Raw genomic sequence first — 26,502 nt, 5'->3', positions numbered from 1 at the left:
ATTTCAGTTATAAATTCTCCTCGACTTGGCTTAGTGGGTGAGACAATAGCTCATGTGATTATCAATGCCAATGATGATGCTTTTGGAACACTTCAGCTTTCAGCTTCAGCTGTGCGTGTTGCTGAAAATTATGTTGGACCAATCATTAATGTGACCAGAACTGGGGGAATATTTTCAGATGTTTCTGTGAAATTTAAAGCTATGCCAATAACTGCAACAGCTGGTAAGAAAGCAAAATAGCAGAAGTATGCAGTCTGTGTTAAAGCTGAAACACACAAGTGTTATATATTTAACACTGGTTTGAATATATATGTATTCAAATATATATACTTATATTTATATACTTATATATATAACCATTTATATATATATTTATTCAAATATATAAACCAGTTTAATATATATTCAAACCTATTTTATAACAAGTATGAAATATAAAGTAGTAAGGTATTGATTGTGCTTAGCAAATATGAATCCAACACCTAGGGGAAAGTTTACACAACATCACTGGATAATCTAAAAGTGAAATGAGGGAAGGAATTGGGGTGTTTGTTTACTTAGTAGCACACCACAACTTAAATGCCTCTTCCCACCCCCACCCCTGAAATACCATAGCAGTATTATGTAATAATGATTTAGTCCCATGTACATATTTAAATCCATCATGTACTGCTTAGTTGAGCTTATTGAAGAGGAAGTGAGAGCTGGGGACTCAGCTGTAAAACAAACAGGGAAAAATCAATCAAAACCCAAGGAGACTTGTACTTCTGAAAATGGAATGTAAACTTCTACAGTTAGTCCCTGCTGTAGAGAAGGTACATAAAGAAAGGAGAAAAATTATGAAGTCTGCAGGATCAAAACCACTTAGGCAGTTATAAATTGAGTGCACTGTATTTCAGCTATGTCCAAATTGAATAGGTGGATGGTGCATGCTCTGAGGACTTTTAATTTTTATGTATCAGATTGTTATAAATTAAATGTGTAGCTAGATTTATATCAGAGTATGCTTTCAATTAGTTTCTGAAGCAGAGCTGTGATCTAATGTATCACAGATGTTCCTGTGATACAGGAACAGTTCCTAGACAGTTGAGACAAAGTTGAGACAAGTTTGCCTAAAATGAGGTTGACACACAAAATATGCCCTTTACTGAAATCTACCTTGACAAGGTGCTTCTGTTCACTTTTATCTATTTGAAAGATGGACAGCAATTATAAATCAAAGACAGAAACATCTTGGTAGTGTGGCCTTGTAAACAGCAGACACTAATGGACCTTTGGTAACTACCTCTTGGTCTAGCAGTGCTAATCTGTTTTGGTCAAACCAAGTTTTGCTTTGATCCATCCAGACATCTAAAAGGCAATGGAAAGTAAAAAAAAAAAAAAAAAAGCAAACAAACCTTTTGTTGTGTGTGGGTCTAAAGATAAAGGAAAAGATCCCATAAAAACACAGAGGAATGCATGTATAAGCAAAGAGAAGATGGGTATTACTGATAATGTTCACCACACTGAACCATAAATCATTGATGTTATCTATGTTTTTTTTGCTTTGGGCATTTTCATCTACAAATCTAGGTGAGGACTACAGTGTAGCTTCATCAGATGTTGTCTTACTAGAAGGGGAAACAAGTAAAGCTGTGCCAATTTATATAATTAATGACATCAATCCTGAAGTTGAGGAGTCATTCTATGTTCAGCTGCTGAACCAAACAACAGGAGGAGCCTTACTTGGATCTTTGACGAGGGCAATCATAACTATTGAGGCTTCTGATGACCCATTTGGATCCTTTGGTAAAGGAGTGCATATTTTCTTTCTTCTGCTAACATTTTTTTCTGGGGATTTGTGGGGGAGCTGCTACTTGGCAACTGGGTAAAAACATTCAGAAGCAGAAGTGTGGGTGTAGAGAGTAAAGGAAAAGATAAGATAAACTGAATTAAAGATAAGATAAACTGAATTAAAACATATAATAAAGGAGTAATGGCCTTAATATAACAAAAGGCCTTAATATAACAAAAGGATTGAGCCTCTTGGAGGCTCTGATCCATGGCACCAAGCAGTAGAACAAGAGGCAACAGACAGAAACCGATGCCCAGGAAGTTCACCTGAATGTGAGGAAGACCTTCTTTACTGTGCAGGTGATGGTGCACGTTGAACAGGTTGCCCAGAGAGGTTGTGGAGTCTCCTTCAGTGGAAACGTCCAGGAACTGTCTGGACACACTCCTGTGCCATGTGCTCTGGGATGACCCTACTTGAGCAGGGAGCTTGAACCCGATGAACTACAGTGGTCCCTTCCAATCTGACCCATTCTGTGATTTCTACTTAACGTGTTCCAAGTTAAATAGTTTTGATTTATTTCATAGTCTAAGACCTTAGAAACAGTTCATGGTTAGCCTCAAACAATGGGGAATAGACTTTTTGGATGAGGGCTTAATTTTCATGCTAATTTTCTCTGTAGATGAAAATATGAGAATTGAAAGTTTGCTTTTAGGTTTAAACCTGATTAAAAGGGATTTACCTGTGCAAGTAAATGCAATCAAGTAAAATAAAACTCTGTACTTTAGGAACTGATATATTTACTTTTGGTTTTATTGTTAATGCACTACATCTCCCTATGGCGTACATCAGTTTTTCAGAATACCGAATTCACTGTGGAGGAGCCTGAATTTGGATCAGTAACCATAAATCTGCCAATAATCCGCAATGCTGGGACACTGGGTAATGTTACTGTTCAGTGGGCAGCTACCATTAATGGACATCCTGCTGCTGATGACTTGCAAGTTGCCATGGGTAATATTACTTTTGCCGCTGGGGAAGCCATTCAGATGTTGCTGTTGGAAATCCTGGCTGATGATGTTCCAGAAGTAGAAGAAGTAAGTAGAGCAGTTATGCCTCTCTTGAATAGTACTAGAGTTTTAACTTGTATAAGAAATGTGTGCAGATCAAAACAAGAAATGTTATGGCAGGAAGCTGCAAGAAGTTCTGATTTTATTTTGCTTGTGATTATTTTTAGAAATGGCAAAAATTGTTTAGCTGCCTTATTTGTTTTTCTTTTTTTTTCTTTTTGAGATTGTCCATGTAGAATTAACTCAGGCCTCCAACGGTGGTGCTATCGGGTTAGATAGCATGGCAAATATTGTTATACCTGCCAATGATAATCCTTATGGCACAGTTTTCTTTCATCAATCCTCATATCGAATTCAGGAGCCACTAGAAAGAAATTTACTTGCAAATATATCAGTCAGGAGAAGGTCTGTATAATATTGACTGATTTTGAATCTTTTTTTTGTTGTTGTTTTTGTTGTTTTGGTTTGGTTTGTTTTTTTGTTGGGTTTTTTTTTAAATATAATTTTAAATGTCATGCCCTTGTATAAGTACTTGCATCAATTTCCTTATCTGCCAACTCTTTTTTCATATACATTGATTTTGAACTAGATGTCTGCTTGTTAGAAATGTACATAAAGTACTTAAATGTAGTATACATTTGTGGTATGAATTCAGTGTACACTGTGTACTGTTAAATTGTCAAGCCATTTAAAGCTGCAAACCAGCCTGCTCCTGTGATGTGAACTGCAGGACAAAGCGTATCAAATGTTGTTTGATGTAAAACAAAACTAAAAGGAGAACAAAATGAAAAGGAGAATGAAAAGGTTTTGCACATGAAGTATGGTATCCTGATGACACCTCGGAGGAATGATGACAATGCTAGACAGCAGAGGCTTTTTCTTCCTTGACAATCCTAGAAAGACTAAGTTAATTCTCAGAAACAAATGTTTGCAAACATGCACACTTAGCAGACTGCTATTCAAGCTATAAACAATCAAACCTGCTCTCCAAAAAAATGAATTACTCAGTTATTCTGGTATTAGCTTCAAGGGAAGTCACTTTAATCAGCTGTTTGTAACTTTTCAGCAATTCAGAAGGGGTTAGTTAATTTTGTTCATTTTTATTCTTAACCCAGTAACATATAGAATATTAGACATGTTTTACCAGCTAACGTAACATTTTTATTTTAATGTCTTTTAGTGGGGGAAGGTTCGGTCAGCTGCAAATATTTTACAGCACTTCTGAGATTGACATCGTAGCTCTTGCCATTGAGCAAGGTGAGGATATACTGGCCTATTATGAGTCTCCTGTACAAGGAATTCCTGACCAGCCATCCAAGACCAGAGTGAATGTGTCAGCAGCAAGTGATCCACTGCATGCCTGTGCAACTCAGTGCCTAAAAGAAAAAGCATGTTCAGCCTTTATATTTTCCAGTGCCTCTGAGATTCCACTCTGCCTTTGGCTGACAACAGAGATCAGCCTATTAACTAATATGTCAGGATTGTGGACCTACAAGAAAAACATCAGCAGTACATCTACTCTGTTTAGCACACAAGCCATTGCTGGAAGTGACTATGAATCTATCACAAGACAGTGGACCATCATGCAGGAAGGGGAAGAGTTTGCAAATCTCACAGTTACCATACTCCCTGACAGCCTGCCAGAGCTGGATGAAAAATTCGCTATATCCCTGTTGAAGGTTGAACTAATGAATATCTCAGCCAACTTAAAAAATCAACCAGCTATCGGACAGCCAAATACTTCCACAGTTATCATAATGATGAATGGGGATGCCTTTGGAGTATTTAAGATCTACAGTGTAAGTCCCAATGCAACAGAGAAAGGTCTGTATATTGAAGTAGAAGAACACCCTCAGGCCAATGTGCAGCTAATGATACATAGGACAGAAGGCAGCCTGGGACAGGTGGCAGTGGAATGGTGTGTTGTTGGTGGAACTGCTACCCCAGACTTGGATTTTGTCGGAGTTGGTGAGATTCTGGTGTTTGCTGAAGGTGAGGCAAGGTTTTGCACTAGCTTCTCTTGTTTAAAACTAAAGAAAACACAAAACAAACACACACACAGAGACTGAAAAAAAAAAAAAAGAATGAAAAGTATAAATATTAAAGTATTTTTTAAGAAATATTGCAGTGTGAATGATAAAAATAACATTTTTACTAAATAACTAAGGAATAATGTTGCTGAACTAGTTGTGGTATCAAAGATAATGAAAATGAGAATCAGGCCTAATTGCTCTTTTGTTAATCTTCAGTCAATACAGTACTAATTTTTGATGAAAGATCTTTTTCGATTCTGAGGTTGTATTGATTTTGTAACAGAACAGGATATTTTAAAAATTTCAAAGAAGAAAAGTCTATGGCAGGCATTATTAGAGCACTGTGAAGATGAAAAATGTATTTTATATTTTTAAAGTCTGAGATGATTGAACAGTTGTTTTGAAAACAATTTATGGGAGTGTAGTAAAGATTCTAGTGTTCATTTAACTTGCTAAATCATCTGAACTCAAATGAAGGGTTTCCAGGAATGATTTGGAATCTAACATGTAATTATATTAGTGTTTATGAGTTTACAAAATTTATTTTCAAAATACTTTGAAAGGCAATATAACAAAAAATATGTGTATCTGGTAAACTGATACAATTATGAGTATAGGTTATGCACATGCCTTGACCAACAGGATTATGTTGCAAATTGTAATGTATTATAGAGACTGGTAATTGATTTTGTTTGCTGCTTACATTGTCATTCTTTGATATTCCAGAAGACAGGTAACTAATACAATGATAGCCCACTTTATGCATTTCCTGACCCAGTAAATATATAGTCAAATTTCATGTACTTATGTCTGTATGTGGTTCATCAGAAAATGTATTTACTTGGTAATTCTTTTTACAAGAATTATATTCCCCTTTTCTAATTAAAATTTGAAAGCTGGAGGACTTATAAAGCAAATAAGAATTTTAGGCATTCAGAAATTATGTTAACATTATTAATTTCTACATGGTATATTTAATAATTTGTTAATTACATTGCCTAATATAGCTTTTTGTTAGTAATTGAATAAATTTTCATAATGACATTCAATAACTTCTAGACAGATAAATAACTAAAGATTCTTCATGTCCTTTTCTATACTAGTTAATTATTTACTACTAGAATAAATGATTACATCTTTTTAAAAGGTGATTTTCATGTGAACATGTAAGTATGCGTGTGTTCTTCTACTTGCAGGTGAAACTAAAAAGATGGTCACACTGACCATTTTAGATGATCCAGAGCCAGAGGATAATGAAAGCATCATAATCAGCCTGGTGCATACTGAAGGAGGGAGTAGGATTCTGCCCAGTTTTGACACTGTCACAGTGGTTATCCTGGCAAGTGACAATGTGGCAGGAATCATTAGCTTCCAGACAGATGGAAGGTCTGTTATTGGTTGTGAAGGTGGGTTCTGTGTGTTGGCCACACTCAGTTTAACATGACCTTCCATCTCTGTGCTTTCTGTTGATAATGATTCAGTGATTATTTCACTGTTCAGAGAATGCCAGCAAAGAATAACCACATACTTAGCACACATTTATTTATATTTTAACTCTTGCAAACATAGCATTTAAAGGAAATCTGTGGAAAAGATGAATAGACCATTTCCAAAACCATTTTATATTTCATCATCTGTTCTTTTCCTTTCTTTTTCTGAAGGTTGTGCCTTGCTTCTATTGGTGTTGCATTTCTAAGCTCCTTTTAGCATTTCTCATTCATTTATGCCATATTCCAGAACTGTATATAACACCCATCATATACACCAATTACTAATCTTAAAATTAATTTTAAATCATCTGGAAAATATTCCTACAGGAAAAAAAAATAGAAAAAAAATCTTCCATCTTCTAAAGTTTCTCTTTATATTTTTTATGGTGGATCATTTTAGGAGTGTGACCATCTTGATGTCATCACTTAGTCATGACTTTTGAGAGCGATAAGAGTTTGATATCTAGTGTCTACCAGTGGTTTAAGAGAGCATGTTGCATGTTTTACCTAGGGTTTGGTACAGTTCTGCATAGGACAGTAATAATACAAATGGTGACTGCTTTTGTTAGCCTTCGCTGGAATCTCAGTGTATTGCAGTTTCAAATTTACTGATGTGTAAACTGATGGGTAGAGAAAACTAACAGAACAGAAATTTGCTGTCCAGGAATATGTGCACTGAATTTTCTGTTGGAAGAAAAAGTCTATCTCAAAAGAACATGGTCTGGTTTTTTCCCATAATGAAAGGACACCATAAGCTTTTGGGTTTTATTTAGGTACAGTTTGTGTTCATTCTAGTGTGCCCAGTTTCCAACCTTTATTACTCTGCATTAGCGGTTCTGATCTGCCTGACAAGCCAGCTGCAGTCTGGCAGTCTAAGAACAGTTGTTAATGAGCCCAAAAAATTAATACAAACCATCTCATTCCCCAAGGTTACGAAGACGTTATATACTTTCCACTGATTAAATATTATTCATAGCATGCTGAAGCTGAAAGCTTTATTTGGAGCTGAAATACTCTGCTATATAGAGCACACATATAGTGCTATAACTGATTCCAATTCTTTTAGTGTGTGAAAAATAATGCATTGCATTATAGCAAGAAAAAACAGCCAAACTGTTTCGTTTGGATTAAAAAAGGGGATGAGCTAAGGCCTTCCTATGATTTCAGTGGTTTTATTTCACTTTCATTATCAAGTTTTTTATTATGAAAGCAAACATTATCAGACATAAATCCAAATAGTGTTACCTTTTCTATTTATTGTACTATTGAACCGTTTCTGTTAAGCAACTCAATATTATTTTCAAGCTGTGCGTATTATTATTCCTGTGGGGAGGAAAGAGTTGAAAAAATGAAGATTGGTGAGGAAAGAGAAAAATAAGTTTGGTTTAGAATTGTTTTCGCTTAAAGACCAACCCTGCAGGTGGGAGATGTTAGAAAATAATGAGTGTGAGAAAATTCAGGTATTTGTGTTTGCTCTGGATTGTTGGCTGTCAACTGAAGAGGAATGGAATTTTCTCACAAAAGATAACAGGATGTTGTTAAAGACTTAAAAACTTTTCCCATAGACTTAGATCTCTTTGTAAAGGGGAAAGGGAGTTAAGAAGGCTGGTGAAACACAGCCTGGTGAAGGATTTGTGCATGGTCCAGGCCTTTTGATATGTAACATAGCTCTCAGGCCTGGGCAGTTTTAGCCCTGCTAATATGGAATAAACTTAACAGTGTATATGTCTCTGCTTTAAGAGTTAAATAATGAAATAAATCTTTTCTTCACACTTCAGCTGTGGGTCATGGCTGTCTTGGTGTTACCTGCATATTCAGTTCACAAAATCACCATATTGAGGGCAAGGGCAGCATTTAAGTATAGGCAGAACATGCAACAGTTGTATGGCTATGGCTGAATTAGATGAAAACACACTGCAACAGCTTGAAATAAGGAACAAGAGAAGAATGGATGAGGTCCCCTTCTTCTTCTTGATAAAAGCAGAAATCTAAAGAAAGATTTAAAATGGTAAAATATTACTTTAAAAAAAGACAAAATAGTGAAATTAACCTAATAATACTTTCAATCTTCAGAACTCAATTTGTATTTGTGTTTGTATTTTTTACTGGACAGGAATAACAAATATTTTGGTAAAGCTGGCTGAGCTTTACATGGGTCAGTAACTGGCTGCTGGAGGGTCTTTAAATTGTGATGAATTGTACTTCAGGTTTCCATCTTTGTGCTTGGATTACAGTGTATCAGGATTCTGCATCATAAAGTGTTTTCCAGTCTTCAGTGAAAATTTGTTGTATTATATAATGTTGCCTTGAAATAACCTTCATCTTAATTGTGTGTTCTGTGATGATAGTAAATTATTATTCTGTCAAATATTTATTTGTTTGCAATGGACGTGCAAAATTCTCAAATGGGATAGAACAGATTTCAGGGCAGTGTTAAATGATGTGTCAGATTAGCCTGTAAACTGTCAGTCTGTCTTCAGATATCTGACAGTAGAAGCAGAATTATTACGATGTCAATGAATTTTGAATTCCTTTGTTCTCTTAGAACTAGTGTAGGACAACTTAAAACAAGGCTTAACTGAAGTTTGAAATGGTGAGACTGATAACATACTAATTCTACATATTGGAAAATTGGTGGATACAATTTTCGTATTACTTCTTCACAATTTTATTTTTCAGTTTATTATATTAAGGTCTTTTTAAGTTTGTTCATATCTCTCTCATTGGTAGCCAGTATATTGGCATTTCTCAAATATTTCCTTACCAATCAGGGAACACATCCAGAAAGTGATTAATTGTTTTCTGCCAGTTTTAGATATACAATACTGTCCTGCAATATAATATGCTAAAATAACCAGATAAGCATCCCAGTTTGGTGTTCTTTAAGTTACACAGTCAGTGAGAGTAGCCGTGCTGCTCAATTCTGTTTGCCATGGACTATGAACATAACAACCTAACACCACATCTGCTTTCCCTTTCACAGATACAGCTTAGTGTTTGTCAGTAGGGTGGCTTTTAAGTGTGTACATAACACATGGAATTAGTCCCAGTTTCACAAGAGCAAAAAAAATTCAGTTCAATTTATAGCAATACTAAGAAAGTAATTTTCAGTCAGTTGAGGATGAACTTAAGTTTACATTATTATTTCCAAGCACCTCAAGATTATAAATTTCTGCATATTCATGTCCTTGAAAACTAATTCCACACTGTATATGCTGGAAAACTTCCATTCTGTGAACTGGAAAAATGCTGTTGACATACAGATGGAATACACTTATGTATTATAAATAAACTTCTGTCCTCTAATGTGAATGTATTGCATAATTTTACTAATGCTACCTGCTGATCTATTTCATATTAATACAATACATTAATTTTACATGCCCATATTTAAAATATTTAATGTTACATCAAATATTTATTTTGTATAAATGTATATAGATATTTAATATGTCATAATTATATAAATTTTCTTAGTTTTTCAAAGCTTTCTAAAGAGTTTACTCTTTAAGTGACCATTTGGTTAAATATTATAAATGTGGAAAAGATACTATAATTACTTCTTATAGATGCATATTGTCATTTGATACTTATTATCTCTGAAATTATAATCAATTATTAAAAATTAATTTTAAATTATGAAACATCAATGTTTTGTTTCTAAATACTGTCCTTTTAAAATTATGAATTTTTATTCTTCTTCTGGATGTTTTCTAACACTGATAACATTTGTAAATTCAAAGTCACATAAATGGAACTCGCAGGTAACTACAAGCATTTTTCTGCATGCACTATGTAAAGTCACAAGGCAGTGCAGATATTAGGAACGTGTATATTCCTTGCCAGTTAGCTGCTGTAGAAAACTCTGTGTTAAAGCTGTGTAGACAACATTTATTCAGTGTGTAGTTCACAAACAGATATTGCTCTTCTTTTTGTGCATGTTTTGACAGCAGTTATGCATATGTACCAGGTTCCTTTATATTTTGATAATTCTTTCCAAGCATTAACTAAATTCAGAAAAACCCAGGAGGAAAGAGTTTAGATTTGTGGGGGTTTTGCTTCAATATTAAAAATGAGGGTGTTACATAACTACTGGAAGCTCACTATTAAAAATATTAAGGTTTTCCAAAAAAAATACTTCAACTGTGATTCATATTTTTGGGTTTTCATTTTAATAGTTGAATTGTAGAAGAGGAAAGCCCAAAATCTTGTGGTTTGTCCTTTGTTCCTAGGAGAACAATTGCAATTCCATATTGTAAGAACGGCCCCAGGACTGGGAAACGTTACTGTTGAGTGGAAGATAGTTGGACATAACGTACAACAAAATTTTGAATACTATTCTGGAATACTCTTTTTTCCTGAGGTAAGTCCATAAGCAAATCTAATGGCTACAAGAGAGTATTGTAATTTGAAGTGAGCTGAGGAAACAAGTATGCTTTTATAGCAGTCTTCTTTCTCTTGATGTGATTAATCTACAGGGATATATAGTTTTATAGATATATAGATCTATTATAGTTTTCAATATTTTAACTTGACATTTCTTAAAAGTATTGTTTAAAATACATATGATAGAGTGGCATTACTTGTTTTCTATACACTAACGACTAATCAGTTTATCAAAAATTTATAGGGGATATTGAATACAACATTGTATGTTCACTTGCTGGATGACCATATTCCAGAAGAAAAAGAAGTATACCGGATCATCCTATACAGCATCAAAACAGAAGGTAATGCAGAACTACAGCCTGCTATATCTGCTATATCTAAAATTGCCATTTAGTAGTGTAGTATTTTTGTGTGTATTAATCCATTTTGGAAGTGTAGGACTAAGAATATTGAAAATGTTGCAAATTATGCAAAATTTATTCACATTTTACTGAAACAGGCTTGATACTTCTGTGTATATAAGTATATATATCATACAGGTGTAATTAAATAAATGGATATTTTTATCTTTGTAAAAAATCTTGTCTATCAAGCTGTCTTTCTGATCTGCCGCTGAATTAGAGGAGGTCAGAATATTTTACTCTTTTATTGAAATTATAATGACAAAAGAAGCATGAAACCACATCCCTTCTGAAATACCGTTTGTTAAACAGGAGTTAGTGTCTAAACACCAAACTAACTTGGCATGGGTGGTGTTGCTGATAGGTGCCTTGCCAACTTGCCTTAATAATTTGTTTACTCTTGTAATCCTTCAGGATAAGTATAAATTAATACAGTTATTCATCAAGGCAACACTTGTAGTGATTTCTTAATGGAATGATTGAGAAGTTGAATATAATTTTAACTTTTGTAATGAATTCCTGGAAGAACTTTCTCTTTCCTTTTACAATAGAAGTAGTTTAGGAAAGTTAACATTTAACACTGTCTCTTTAGATTATCTTGTTTCTTAATACAGTCTTGAACTCTACACTTACTACACATACAATTCTTGTTGTGATTGAATGTTCCTGTGTTTGCTATAGAATGCAATTACGTATACATTCCACACCAACTTCACTGAGCATGCCATGTGTTTGGTTTGATTTCATTTGCGGTGTTACTGCCTGTCATTTGTACATAGTAATAGCAGTAATGGAAGACAAAACTTTATTTACCTAGCACTTTATTAACTGCAGTCCATTGATTCTTTTGCAGGTGTTTCTCCTTCTGGTGCTGCTGTTTTGGACAGTCAAGGATATGAAGCTGTTCTGACAGTAGAAGCTAGTGATGAACCACATGGAGTACTGAATTTTGCTTCTCCATCCAGGGTAGTTTTACTTCCAGAGGAAAACAAAACAGTTCAGCTTTTTATTAACAGAGAATTTGGATCTCTAGGTTTGTATAACATCTCCAAGAGAATTTAAATTTTGTTTTCAAAATCATTAGACAAATGAAAACCATGACAGGGAGGCTGGAAATTCTGGAAAATCTTGGGTACAATTGATATTTTCAGAACTTCTAGGCCCCTTACTGCAGGCTTGGAAACTAAGTTTTTGTTAAAAGTGAAGCTATAGCATTTAATTCCATAGCAAGGGGTCTGGGAGCTGTGGCATAGCTAGTTGACTGTTACGGTTGTAGTTTTATGTCTAATAAATCTGTCTTGAAGTGTTAGTCTGTCCAGAAGAAATAAAAAACATGAGAAAAGCATCTTGTATGGAATTATCATTCCCACAGTATCCCCTCTATAAACTTCCAGAATCTGACAGTTTAGGAATATCCCATGGAAAAATTTGCCTCTGAATTCAGTTTATGCCTCCTCTAAGAATTCTGTATCTCTTTTTGGTTCAGTTTGTCCTTTCAAAATCAAATTAAGTGGTACTAACTTCAGTAATATATTGTGTGCCAAAATATTTTCTTGTGTTTGTTTCCTGAGTATTTTTACTTTCATTGAGAGATAACATGCATAGTCAAGTTCTCTTTAAATTTTTAGACTATAGTTAGACCTCAGTGGTAATTTCTCTTAGTTTCTTTTATCTACTTTGAGGTGAAGTGATCAGTTGAAACAAGCATTCAAGATCTGGACACACTACAAATCTGAAGAGGAATTTTAATGACATTTCTGTGTTTCCCATTTCTTTTTTAATGTCAATCAGTATTTAAATTACCTTTCAGACAATACTTAGGAAACAATTTATTCTACGTATCCATTGTAAATGTAAAATCTCTCAGTTGAACTCCATCATTATTTATTATAACTAAGTTTCTTTTATACCTGATGTTTTATTTCGTACAGACTAGCTTTGAATTTCATTTGTCATTTTATCTCCAGGATCACTCTCTTTAAATTTACAGCTTGACTTACTCTGGCAGATTAGTGAGATGTGGCTTTATTATTAAAAAAATGTCTAGCTTTTCCTTTAGTAAAATTTATCAGTGTGTCCCCTAATTTTTATTCTCTATCAACATCTATGTCAGTCTTTCTGGGAAGGAAACTACATTTAGCACTGTCCTTAGAGCCTTTTGTAGAAATCGGTCATTCCTGAAACGCTCTATTTCCCTTGACACCAAACCTGGTATTAATAATACATTAGATATCCCAGGAATGTAATGTAATATTTGCACTCCACAGCACCTCAAATATATGATTACATTGGTTCCTAATGCTTTCTGAGTCCTGTGGTGTTGGACAAATCATTAAAGTCTGGACTGAAAGAAATAAGTCCCATTGGCTCCAGATTAATGTTTTAATCCTTCTGGTTTGCAGTTACGCTTTTCATTTTATCAATGAGCATTTAATCTCTTTTCTTTGTCTATTCTAGTGAGCATTGCATAAGAATTGAAAAAAGTGGATATTTTTGGTCACATTTTAAACAGGTGCTATCAATATTACATATGCCACAGTTCAAGGATTGGTCTCCTTAAGTAATCAGACAGAGGGGACCTTGGCTGAACCAGGAGCTGATTATGTAGCTGTTTCTGACTCAGTGATTTTGGAAGAAGGAGAAACATCAGCTGCCATAAATGTAACTATTCTAGAGGTAAACTTTATATCCTTTCACTCTATACTTATCTGTATGACAACTGAAAAGGAATATTGGGGGACCTGAAGCTTGGAAGCTATATTACTTGAAGCTATCGATTTTATTGTAAGTTAGAAAGACTGGTTTTGTCTTTAATGATAAAAACACAGAGGACACATAATAACAGAAAACAGTGCTACTTACAGTTAAATGAAATTTAACTCTCTCATTAATAATTTATTTTCTGATATTCAGACCAGTGTAAATCATTGCTACAGGCTCTTACTTTATCACTGGTTGCTATTTGTGCCTTTAAAATTGAGCAGAAATTTATTCGCATCTAGTTCAGTGTCACCACAGTCTTTTCCATTAAATACAATGTCTTGCTTCATAATTCATTCAAGATAAAACATTTTTTATAAAAGTGTTGAGGAAAATGGAAACATAAATTAATTCTAGTGTTGCTATAAGGTTTGAGACTTCTAGTGTGTGGCTTTTTAGCAAATTCTGTGACTGTTTCTTAAGAAAATGAAAAGAGGATATACTGGATTTGTGTTTTGTAGGATGATGTACCAGAAGTGCAAGAATTCTTCTTGGTTAATTTAACTTCAGTGGAACTTATCATGAACCATTCAACTTCTTCCCTACCTAGGCTGGGTAAAACAACTTACAAACAATTAAGTTTAATTTTATTTTTATATAAATTGAATGCACATTATATTACTCTGGCGTATCATTATTCCACTTGCCACTTCCCAGCTAGGGTGTTCTGCAACACTGTAGAACATCAAACATAGTCATTATTACTCTGGCTTCTTACTTTTTAAAGCCCTGTAAAAATTATAAGACAATTTTCATAGAGGAGTTATTTAGTAACACAGTTACCTCAAAAGTTGCATTGGCAATGTATGTTAATGTGATTTTATTTCCAAGTACATGATGGAAACAAGTATGTACAAAGAATTCAAGTAGTTCCTTTGCTCACTCTTTTAAAAGTGTCTTTTTATTATTCTTCATCAGATTTACTTTTAGGAGTCATGATCTACTGTATTCCTACTCTTCCACAGAACTTCATTTATTGTTTGCTTACTTAGGTCCTCATTCTGCTTCTGAACTCAGCAGCATAGCTGCCATTGTCTTTAAAGACAGTTGGGTTATCCTGTAGCACCAGTGGCTAATTATGCTGATTATTTCTAACATCTTCTATGACTCTTTTTCCCTTTCTTTGCACGCGTATTGAAGTGACAGAGTTAATTCGTTACAGACTGAAAGGTAACTTGCAAGCCTGATTGACGATGTGTAGACACTGAGCTATGATTACTTGAGTTTAAAATTTAAAACATAAAAAGAGTAACATTAAAGTATGAAGGATTTTCTGAGTTAAATTGTTCTGAGTGCAGTATAGTCTTACCTTCTGCCGTAAGGGGTTAGCAGTCTGAATCATGACCATTTGACGCTGATATATTTAGGATGATCAGATAATAGCTTTAATCTATGAGGCAAAAATTTTTCCTCATTATAAAATGTCACAATTAATTCTGTTATCAGACTATTTTCTAATCTTGTTTTCCCTTTTGTGTATTTTCTTTGGTGTGATTGAGGATTCAAATCCTTGTCAGTGCAGTGCATTTGTTTAGGATTTAGCAATCCCATACCCCATAGAAAATCTTTAATATAATTCTAGGTGTCTAATATTGAAAGTGATATTGAAGGTGTTCTGCACATGATACTGATGTGCAGTTAATCTTACGCATCTGTAATATATCGTAAATGCTGTCCCTGTCATAGCCATGTGCATGTAATATGTGGTGTAGGTTGCTTTTGCTTCATCCCATCCTTTAGAAAAGGTGGAAGGAAAGGCCCAACTCTAATACAAAAGTGCAAGGAATTAAGAAAATCTTGATACTTGAGAATGAGGAAAGAAAAATGAGAAAACTTCATAGATAAAAGAAAGACTTAAGATGGAGTAAAATGGCAGGAGGGCATCAGAGGAGAGGAAGGATGCCAAATATGAAATAAAGGGTCTGATGTTGAAAGCGAAGTATTATAGATCTTGAGTGAGTTGATCAGACTATGACTCAACAAGGGAAAACATGACTTACAAAGCTGAAAGGTCTATGTTCACTGTAATCCCTATGGATTTCTAAACCTTTCTGCTGTCTGTAGAGGTGTTGCAGCTGCTGCTGGTGTTCATCACTATCTCATAGTGTCAGATTTGGATTCATGGCAGTGATCTTTTACTTTTGTTCAGTTTTATCTGATTTGATAGAAATCTTTCTGATGGATCTAAAAATAGTATATTTGCTACAGATTTAGTGTAGAAACTGTCAGTCTTCATTTCTTTCTAATTTTTATTAAAAGTAAAGTGACATAAATTAAAGTAGTCATGTGATGCTGTTTGAACAAATTAAGGCATTATTTTCTCAGAAGAATCAAGTTCTGACTGTCAAGTTCTGGTCCCTGAAATTAGTGGACATTGCTGGCATTAATCTATTATTCAGTATTTTCACAGGGCAATACATACAGTAATCTTTCAGAGCTATTTTGAAGATACGTATGTTTTACAGTACCTAAACTACCTAAAAGGAAATTAATAATTTTGTTTTTATAGCAGAATCTGAGGTGTCTGCCATTAAGGTTTATTATCAGGCCCTGAAACATGAATATGAAATGATATACTGGATCATTTATTCTTTCTTACTCATTTTCCCTCCCATACCCAGAATGGCACAGTCTGCGAAACATTAAATATCATCATAATAAAAACACACAGTGAAGATGAATTAAGACTTGATGAAAAATCTTGCTTTTTTGCATTTTCTACTTTTTCTGTGCCATGTTTTTTTTCTAAAATTTTTTTAGCCTTTTTTTCCCCCCCCGATACATTAAGTGTAAGAGTGGTAATTCAAGGCACTGTGTTGCAGTTCTTACAGTAAGCTAGTAAGGACAGATTTTCTTTAAGCCTTTCTAAGTATCTTGCCCACTTCATTTTCTCCTCCACATTTTGGAAATGGAAAATTATGTATTTCTCCTACAAAATTATTAAAGATATAAATAAATGCTTTTATTATTCTTGAAAATAATGAAGATGAACTCTGTTGTTCTTACGTATATGTCGTTCTGTTTTCCATTTTAGATGTGGAAGGTTTAGCTTCTCAAATTATTATTGATGCTAATGATGGAGTAAGTGGAGTAGTTGAATGGGAAAGTACCAAGTAAGTCTTGTCTCCTTGAAAAGCTGCCTGTGTAAGTTAATGATTAGTGTTGCCCAGCTATTTTTATTTTCAGTTAACAGAAAAGCTCCTATTAACAACAGGATCACATCTTTGAGATGACAACATATCATTCAGTTCAGTGGAACAGGAAAGATAATTCCCATACTAGAAACCAACATTTACAGTATGTTTACTCAGAAATCTTATGCTACCATGTACTTACTTTCACTATTGTCCTTCGGTATTGTGAACTTCCATTACTCTCCCAGCCTCCATACAGTGCCCCAGCCTCTGTGTACATGTAAGCATGCACATTGGCATCTCCCAGATCTTTTTCTCTGATTTCCAGGAGCTAAGAAGAAGGCATTCATGCTCATAGACGGGCTTAATCTGCCACTAAAAAGTAGGGGAAAAGGGTAACATACTATAGCTCAATTCCATTTTGATAAGAAACAAAGGTATAATGGTTGCATTAGACAGTGGTAATGATGCCTTACTGTAATGGTGCCTTTTTCTTTTAATGTAGAAGGGAGGATTTTAAGTGAAAATATAACAATTATCTACAATCTTATTAAAATAGCATGCTCAGTGGGCACTGAGAATTTGTCTTGGTTTTTGTTTTAGTTTTGAAGTTAATGAATCTCATGGGAATCTGACAATAATGGCATACCGAAACAAAGGATCTTATGGCAATGTATCTGTATTTTTTTATGCCCAAAATTTGGAGGCACAGCTGGGTTTGGATTTTAATGTGATCTCAAGGGTAAGAAGCAAATTTTAAATCTAGTAGTTTTCATTCCTTCAACTTCCTCAAAAGAGCATCTTCTTATTAATTCTGCAGAATGGTCACTAGAACAGCTAGAGTTCTCAACTTGTTTCAGTTGCTCTGATCATCTTAATAGAATGAGATAGATATAGTCATCTTATTTTAGTCTTTCTTTCTTTTTTAGTTTTGAAGTATTTTAAAATATAAGACACGTAAACTTGCAAACATCTATTTCAAATACAGTTTTGCTTAGACAAGAACATATAAGATTTCATGTAGGTTTTAATATTTTTTACAACAGAATTTTCAAAGTGAATTGCTCTTGCTTGTCCTCACTCTGCAATGTGCTAAACTATTTAACTGTTTTGCTTCTTTCTCAATTGATTTCTAAGGGACATAGAAATTACTGCTCTTCTCGCCTCTTCTTTCCTCCCTATTTAACACAATTCTGCTATACCTTTGTTTAAAATTTCTGTGTTCATTATCAGCTGTTGAGTATTCAATGCTTTCTGTGTTTCAATGCTAGACTCTTTTTTTTGCTGATGGAGAAAGGAATAAATCTGTTGTTGTTGTGATTTGTGATGATGATATTCCTGAAGGTGTTGAGAAGTTCCAGTTAATTCTAACAAATCCCTCATTTGGCCTGGAATTAGGGGAGAACTCAACAGGTAAAACTTAGTTTTGATGTTCTTGCTCTTCAGAATTGTATCTCAGTCACTTTAATTTCATTCTTCTGAATAATCACATTTTAGAAAGCACCAGCACCCTTCTATGCTAAATCATTAAACTCACTTGAAAAGTTCTTAAACATCCCTGTGAAAAACGTAAAATTAACAAAATAATACGTAAAATAAGGAATCAGAAAATGCAAAAGCTGGATTTTTAAATAAGAGAGTCTAGACTCTTCCTTTCTAGAGATCTTCCTAGATAAAGCAGAATATTTACATATTCTCTTCAGTAATATCAGGGAAATAAAAGCAATATCCATATATTAAAGAAAGAATGGATTTATGTATATATTTATTTATTTATTTATTTATTTGTCTATGTGTACAATTATATTTTACTATGTTAATTAAAGCATGTTTCTATTATTTATTTCTCAAAAGCCACAATTACTATATTTGCCAATGATGATGGACATGGAGTTTTGTCATTCAATAACAGTGATCACTTCTTCCTAAGAGAGCAAACAGCTCTCCATCTGATGGAAAGTGTTGCAGTATTAAATATTATTAGAGAACCTCCTCAGGGAATATTTGGAATGGTGTCTGTTCAATATCTTGTAAGTGAAATTAATTCTTCAGAGCCATCAGTGGATTTGACCCCTTCTCAAGGATACATTGTGCTGGAAGAGGGAGTCAGATTTAAGGTAATATGGTAGTTATAACCCAAAAAGTAAATAAGTCTGATTTTAAGTTATGTGAAAGATTTCAGAAATGTGTATGTTTTTTCATGTATTTTTTTCTTACGTTTTCCTTAATTCTCAGAATAAACTGAGTTGTGGGAGTGCATAAAAATTGAATATGCTTTGCTGTAGATACTTCCCTCTTTGTAATAGCTCAGGTAAACTGAAAACAATATAATAGGTATATAATATGATGTATGAATAGGAACATTTATTCATATGTGTTTAGTATGTAGCTGAAAGACAAACTTTGACATGAAGTAATAATTTACTACTGTAAATAATTATATTGGAATGAAAAGTTCCATTCTTTTATGTGGCCTGAACTGAACAGAGTATGCTGCAGCAAAGGCAAAAGTTGAACAGCTTTCAGAGTTTTAGAAATTGAAAATTACTTACTTTTCTGGCAGTATTAAGCCCACTGCTTCTATACTGTCCCCACAAGAATGTCAGCCAGGAAATATGTCAGTAACAGGTTAGTATATTATGGTTAGTGAAGTAGAATCTGAAACAAGCCTTTCTGGAAACACTGGTTTTCAGTTTCTGAACCTAAAATGCATTTGGAACCTCAGTGATGGCCAGTTTAGCAGACCTGTGAGAAGTATGGAGTAAAAGATTTCTCAATGCAGTCTTTAAATATGGTTTATTGCAGAATTAAATAGAGATCTAAAAGGTTGTAAGCTCTAGTTCAGTTCCAGATCTGTTATTACTAAATAATTTTTCTATGGCAAAGCTACATGTACCAGTGTAACTTTCACCTCTTTGGGTAATAGGGAGAATGACAGTGAAAACATCTACTTCTTTCTAGACTGTTCTCTGCTGATTTGAGACCACCTTGAGACAATCCTATTCTTATCCACCGTGGTGCAGTAGAGGGAAAAAAACCATAAGGAAGAGAGTATTTCAAATATTCCTCTATTGCCTTTTCTCCCTCTTTGTTCCCAGTACCAGAAGTGTAACTACCCTATTGCCTATGAGCTAGTTCAGTTGACAATTCAAGTAAAGTAAACCCAACTTGATTAAGCTGCACTAGGGGATCAGGTAGCTGTATGAGGACTGTGAATTACCAAGGAATGTGTGGAATAAGTACAAAACAGAAGTATGAAAAAAGGTTCAAAACCTGTTACATTTCAGAGAACCTTAGGATAAGAGGAAAGAGAGGAAGGGAAAAATTAAAAGTGGATATGCTCATGTTAGTGTTGCACTAATGTGGGTCACCAGAGGGATTACTTTAGAACCCCAGCCTGAACTGTCCATGGCTTACTCCTGCCTTCTACAGTTTCCAGAGCTGCTGTTGTACTGCTCTGCTGTCCAGAGCTGTTCAGAGAATGAGCAGAAACAGCAGCATGGTCTGAATAGCATTGCCATTGTTAGCTGTCAAGTCTCACCAGCTTTCCATGCTTGTTTCTTGTCAGACACTGCATATTTCTGCAATCCTGGATGAAGAACCAGAAATGGATGAGCACTTTATTGTCACCCTGTTCAATCCAACTGGAGGAGCCAGACTAGGCACCAGAGTGCAAACTATGATTACAATACTGCAGAACCAGGCTCCACTGGGGCTTTTCAGCATCTACCCAGTTACAAATAGGTACTAAACCCTGATACAATTAAAATGAAGTTTTTTATGTTCCATAGAGATGGCTTTCCTTTAAAAAAAAATTAGCAATCCAACTGTAAAATTTTTAAGTTTAAAAAGTACACTATCTTTCAAATACTATTACTGCTATGTAGAAGAACAGAAAAACACTTGAAATGGACTATTCACCATTAGAAGTGTTGATTTTTGAACTATGATTTTTTCCTTGAAACAGTGCTTCATTAGTCCTCAAACATTTCACAAATAGTAATCCATATTAACGGCTCCAAACCTTAGACCAGTGCCCAGGGAATCAGAAATTTTGTAATTTAATTATTTATTTAAGCTTGTGCAAGATACACCCTCATTCAGGCTGTTTCTCAGAACCAAATGAGCCATCTTACTTGGACAGGCTCAAGAAGTGGCATCTGGGAAACTCATGAGGTTTAATAAGACCGAGTGCTGGTGCTGCCCCTGGGTCAGAGGAACGCGCAGTACAGGCTGGGGGATGAACAGATCGAGAGCTGCCCTGCCCCGAAGGACATGGGGGTGCTGCTGGGTGAGAGGCTGGCCATGCCCTGGCCATGGGCACTTGCAGCCCAGAAAACCAAATATGTCCTGGGCTGCATCCAAAGCCCCGTGGGCAGCTTTGGAGGGAGTGGATTCAGACCCTTCTGCTCCGTTCTGCTGGGACCCCACCTGCAGAGCTGCCTCCAGCTCTGGGGTCCCAGCAGAGGAAGGACATGGAGCTGTTGGAGCAGAACCAGAGGAAGCCACTCAGTTGATCAGAGGGATGGAGCATCTCTGCTATGAGGAGAAGCTGAGAGAATTGGGATTGTTCAGCCTAGAGAAGAGGCAGCTTTGGGCTGACCCGTTGCAGCCTTCCAGTACCTAAAGGAAGCCTATCAGAAAGTTGGAGAGGAACTTTTTGCATGTAGTGACAAGAGAAGAGGGAATGGCTTAAAACTGAAAGACAGTAGGTTCGGATTAGACATTAGGAAGAAATTCTTTATTGTGAGGGTGGTGAGGCACTGGCACAGGTTACCCAGAAAAGTTGTGGATGCTGCATCCCTGGAGGTGTTCAAGGCCAGGTTCAATGGAGCTCTGAGCAGCCCGGTCTAGTTGAGGATCTCCCTGCTCATGGCAGGAGGGTTGGAACTAGATGATCTTTAAGGTCCCTTGCAACCCTAACCATTCTATGATCATATGAGTCTATGATACGGAATGATGATTTCATAAATCATTCAGCTTTACCCATATAGTTGGTGTGTTAAATTTCAGGGTAGTTTAAGGTTTTGTTGAATATTGGATGATTTTGTCAAGGTCTTGTGTGAAGAAACATTGGGCAACCTTAATCAGTATTAGTCCATCACAGAGAAAACCCAGTATTTTCTTTTTATTGCATATTCTGTGCTGAAAATGTACTATAAGAATCTTATACTATAGAAATACTTCTTGAAATTTATTTTCACAATTCTCAAATTTAGGACAAATATCTTCACAGTTGAAGAGGCGAACACTACAGTTTATTTGAAAGTTTCACGGAGTAATGGGCTCAACGTGACTGTGAGTGTTGAGTGGGAGACATTGTCGGATACTGCATTTGGCATCAGTACGTTCACTTTATCAAGAGCATCCATTGCTATTTTATTAGTGGAGATAGCCACAGAGTAACCAAACATACAGGAGATACAACTTCGGAATGAAAATTCACTTATAATGTTCCTATGATATCAAAATTCATTAGATAAAAGATTTTAGCTGCTTAAGAGTCAGCTTGTCATCAGCCACTGCTGCAAGAGTTTCAACAATCTGTATTGTTCTTCCTGTTGCTTATATATTTTCACTAGACCTTTGACTTATAATGAGGATAAACACATTTTTAGTTTCTTTGTCACTTTTTTATTTCTTCCTATCTTGTTAATTTTCTGACTACCTAAATTCTAAATGGAGTCACTCTGAATCGCACTCAAATTGCCTATGCATCTTCTGTATATGAAAAATGCATTTATTGTTTAACTCCCAGTACAACCTCGGTGTGAAAATATATATATATATTTGGTTTTGTCAAATAAATAATGAAAATGGTGTTTTTTCTTATACTGTATTGCAGGGGGTAGTATCAGTGTCCTGTCTGTCTTGCAAAGCTTTGTGGAAGAGTCAGCAGCTAGCTGGTGTTTCTTTCGATCAGCAGAAATACTGTATGGTGTGCTATTGCGTTCACCTCCAGCTGTGTTTTCTACTCTCTACCAGTGGAAAGGAGTTTTTGTTGCCATTGAGGTAAATGCTTGCATACAGACACCAACCATGTTGCTTAATAAAACCTTGAGGTCTCAGTTCTACTTTTTTGTTTCTCTCTCAGAATTTCAGTATGTGGGATCCTAAAAGCTGTGTGTCTTTCCAAATCCATGCTTCTCCCTACCTTGTGATTACTCATGGAGGAACCAGGCAGGGAGCTTCCAACAGCAGTATATATGCATTCATGCCTGGACGCAAACTGTTGAAGGTAAATCTGTGTAACTTACAAAATCATTAAATAATGGGGTTAGAAAGGACTTTGTGAGGCCCTTCTGTCTGGCCATGGTTTGGGAAAAAGCACTCTGTTCTCACCTAGTTTGGCATCTGAACACTCTGCATGAGTCAGTGATGTAAGTTATTGTCCTGGTTTAGGCCAGGACAGGGTTAATTTTTGCAGTAGCCAGGAGGCGGCATGGCTGGGACCCAGAGGTTATTCTATACCACTTCATGTCATTTTTTGGGGATGGAGGAAGGAGGCCCTCCAAGGGGTCGGGGTAGCATGGGGGCAGTTCCTGTATTGACGGGTTGTGCATAATGAGCATTTTGACATGTGAATCTTTGCCTCTCTTGTAGCCTCTGTCACTATTATTGCTGTTATTACTGTTCATTTTCTCATCACATTGCTGTTTGCCGTAGATTGTCCTTATCTCAACATGTGATCTTCACCTTTTTTGCCTCCAATTCTCCTCTCCATCCCACTACAGGGGAGAAAGGAAGAGGCAGCGTGGTTTGGAGTGGTTCACTGGGAACACTAAATTGGGAAACACCATTCCTAAACCACAGCTTGTTGTCTACTGTTTTTTATAATTATATTTTGAGGGTGAGGTACAATGACCTTGGAAGTGAAAAAACAAATTGTGGAGCAATGAAGTCATAGAGCATTTTTTTAAAAACATATGATAAGTCACATTAATTTGTTAAATGACCCCACATATATGTTTAAAATTGTAAAATTACATATATGACATTTTTTGTAAATTATTTTACATACACTGTAATTTTACAGTTTTTTAAAAATATGTGTATGTATGTATAAACTTGTTACTTGAACTGACTTCCAAATACCATTTTTTGCCATATTTTCATTGTAGCTACAGACCCTCTCTGTTTTGGATACCAGACTTGTCAAGCATTTTGCTGTGAATGAAGAGGACTATTTGGTTTTTGTGAGTGACACCACCAGTTTCAGTTCCATCCAGGTTAGAATACAGTTGTCTTCCATGGCTTTGATGTGGGTAGTTTGGTTAGTTTTGAGTTTGAGGTATGAAGGAAATATAGAAAAAAAAAGTAAGTCTATATTCCTGAAAAATTACTTATATTTCTATTACAGATTTATAAGACATAAAATTCTAGACTTGTTTAAATGTAACAACATTCCCTACATTAACATGTAATTTAAACTTGGTTTGATTTATGTTGATTTATTTATGCTGTTTTGCAATCTATTATGTTAAACAGCTATAAGAGTAGAAATAGCTTCTGACCATAAATCTGTTCATCTTGAAGAACAGGCACAGGTGCTTGCAGTAAGATACTTACTTATAGTTACTTTTCAGAATGCTTCCACCATAATGTAGGATCCACCTTAGAAAAGAAGAATTCAGTTAATTACAAGTATTACCAAATTTCATCAAAACATTTAATTTCTTTTTTCTTAGTGCTAGTTATAAATATAGAATATTTTTTTTTTTCTATTTTTACAGATTTTCCAGTGGAATAAAGATATATTTGTGCTGCATCATCAACTTCCACTTTACAGAGCTCTGAACATTGCCTTGTTTTCCCGAGGAGGCATGATGTACTTACTAGTTGCTTTGTCAAATACCAGCCAGAATGTGCTCTTGTACCAATGGCTGAATAATGAGTTTAGGAATCTTCATCAGTTACCAGCAAAAGAAATGAAACATATGGAGGCCTGGACTTCTGGGTCTGATACATATTTAATTGTTGCAAAAGGTATTTAGCAGAAAACAAACACTGAGTTTGCTAAGTATGTGCTGGCTTTTTTTATAGCAAAGGCATTTGGGATAAAGGGCTTTAGCTAGAGATTAAAATATTACTGGAGGGTGACAACTTGCTGATAAGCCTCTAATCAAAGTAATCTGTGTTTTGTCCTTCAGAAGAGGAAAGCATTGTGTTTGTTCTCAAATATTTATGAAACTAATGAAATATTTTCCCAAGAACAATAGGAAATAATAAATCCATTCATCTAGCTGCTAATTGCACCCCTTATTAGCTTTTTGGAGCCTTGCGATGTGCAAAGATTATTGTCCAGCAAAGTACATTTTATTTTATAATAAATATGACACTTTAGACATTGTTTTATGTCTGCATCCCTATGCCTATTTAAAAGTTTGTCTTGCAGTCCATAGGTTTCTTTGCAGTTGACTGTTGTCTGATGGGATTTTTAGTGTTCTTATATGTGCATGTGTGCAGAAAAGCCCTTAAATGATGTCATTGAATAAATCATCTGATGGGATATGATCCTATGGAGCTATGCAAGTAAAAAGGAAGATACAATCACTGGTCTCACTTTTTAAACAAAGTTGCAAATCTCTGCCTTTTAATGGCCACCAGTCTGTGATTTAATCAACAGGCAGCAATATAATGTAGGTTTTGTCATTTTTCTCCTTTGTAGAAACTGGAAATTCTGAAATTTTCATCTGGGAGACAGGGCAGTCTACCTTCAGACACTTTCAGTCTCTTCCAGTTTCTGCTGTAAGAAACATCCATGTTTTCATGCCTACTTCAGGTTTAGGTAAGATTTCATTTATAGTACTGGAATTGAAGAAATATATGCATTCATTTTTTCATAATATTTATCAGATTTTTAAGTGGTACTTTAACAATTGAGCTGCCAAGGGCATTTCTGTATTACAGTTAATTTTAAATATATCACTGAATATTTCTTTTTTTCTCTTCCTTGCTCCATGTAGTTCACATCATCCTCTCTGGTAAGGACACAACAGCACTCTACTCCTGGAACTCAGAAGGGAACCAGTTCTCTCTGATGCTGGAAGCCCCATATGCAGATCATATCACTTCTGCTACTGCAAGGTCTCTGAACACCAGCAAGAGCTTGATTGCTCTTTCCGTAGAGTCCAGCTCCCAGATTTATGAGCTGACCACTATCTCCAACCAGTCAGATTTTATACCTAGGTGGGTTTTTTGGTTTCTCCCAGCTCTTGCATTCCTTTTTCTGTGATACTGTTTTTGTTACAGTGGAGACCACTATAGACATCTGTGTGTGGTGTGTTTATTAACACTAAAGAGAATTTTTCACAGGTAGCCTTAGGATAACCTGAAGTCAAACTTCTCACAACTTGCTTTAAAATGTGGAATAAAAGGACTTGCAGTTAGACTTGATATTGAAGGTTTTATTTAGGATAAATTAAATTACATTAATAAGAAGTATCATTTACTC

At 35.2% G+C, this 26,502-nt stretch overlaps 1 protein-coding gene across 13 annotated transcripts in view; it reads left to right on the top strand.

Moving 5' to 3' along the window:
- The window catches only part of ADGRV1 (adhesion G protein-coupled receptor V1), a 318,059-nt gene that overhangs the window by 75,954 nt on the left and 215,603 nt on the right, over nucleotides 1-26,502 (top strand). For 11 of the 13 annotated variants that reach the window (XR_006013577.1, XM_042012970.1, XM_042012977.1 and 8 more), the window contains 24 exons: nucleotides 8-223; nucleotides 1,573-1,788; nucleotides 2,624-2,868; nucleotides 3,065-3,246; nucleotides 4,022-4,833; nucleotides 6,071-6,280; nucleotides 10,597-10,727; nucleotides 10,995-11,094; nucleotides 12,008-12,187; nucleotides 13,667-13,830; nucleotides 14,376-14,469; nucleotides 15,055-15,084; nucleotides 16,949-17,027; nucleotides 17,652-17,790; nucleotides 18,320-18,461; nucleotides 18,903-19,165; nucleotides 20,617-20,792; nucleotides 22,268-22,392; nucleotides 22,894-23,060; nucleotides 23,143-23,286; nucleotides 24,170-24,277; nucleotides 24,782-25,034; nucleotides 25,717-25,836; nucleotides 26,015-26,237. Coding sequence is in view for 12 of the 13 variants with exons in the window: in XM_042012970.1 (XP_041868904.1) it covers nucleotides 8-223; nucleotides 1,573-1,788; nucleotides 2,624-2,868; nucleotides 3,065-3,246; nucleotides 4,022-4,833; nucleotides 6,071-6,280; nucleotides 10,597-10,727; nucleotides 10,995-11,094; nucleotides 12,008-12,187; nucleotides 13,667-13,830; nucleotides 14,376-14,469; nucleotides 15,055-15,084; nucleotides 16,949-17,027; nucleotides 17,652-17,790; nucleotides 18,320-18,461; nucleotides 18,903-19,165; nucleotides 20,617-20,792; nucleotides 22,268-22,392; nucleotides 22,894-23,060; nucleotides 23,143-23,286; nucleotides 24,170-24,277; nucleotides 24,782-25,034; nucleotides 25,717-25,836; nucleotides 26,015-26,237 (4,519 nt within the window). In the remaining variant the exon portion in view is untranslated. The remainder of the gene's footprint in view (nucleotides 1-7; nucleotides 224-1,572; nucleotides 1,789-2,623; nucleotides 2,869-3,064; nucleotides 3,247-4,021; nucleotides 4,834-6,070; nucleotides 6,281-10,596; nucleotides 10,728-10,994; nucleotides 11,095-12,007; nucleotides 12,188-13,666; nucleotides 13,831-14,375; nucleotides 14,470-15,054; nucleotides 15,085-16,948; nucleotides 17,028-17,651; nucleotides 17,791-18,319; nucleotides 18,462-18,902; nucleotides 19,166-20,616; nucleotides 20,793-22,267; nucleotides 22,393-22,893; nucleotides 23,061-23,142; nucleotides 23,287-24,169; nucleotides 24,278-24,781; nucleotides 25,035-25,716; nucleotides 25,837-26,014; nucleotides 26,238-26,502) is intronic. The other 2 variants (XM_042012975.1, XM_042012971.1) reach the window with 1 other exon arrangement.

The sequence above is a fragment of the Corvus kubaryi genome, unplaced genomic scaffold (assembly GCF_017639235.1).
Source record: "Corvus kubaryi isolate FWS band 111438036 unplaced genomic scaffold, C.kubaryi_AGA036_p1.0 split1-37296, whole genome shotgun sequence".
Classification (NCBI taxonomy): Eukaryota; Metazoa; Chordata; class Aves; order Passeriformes; family Corvidae; genus Corvus; species Corvus kubaryi.
This window is presented reverse-complemented; position numbering and strand designations above follow the sequence as displayed.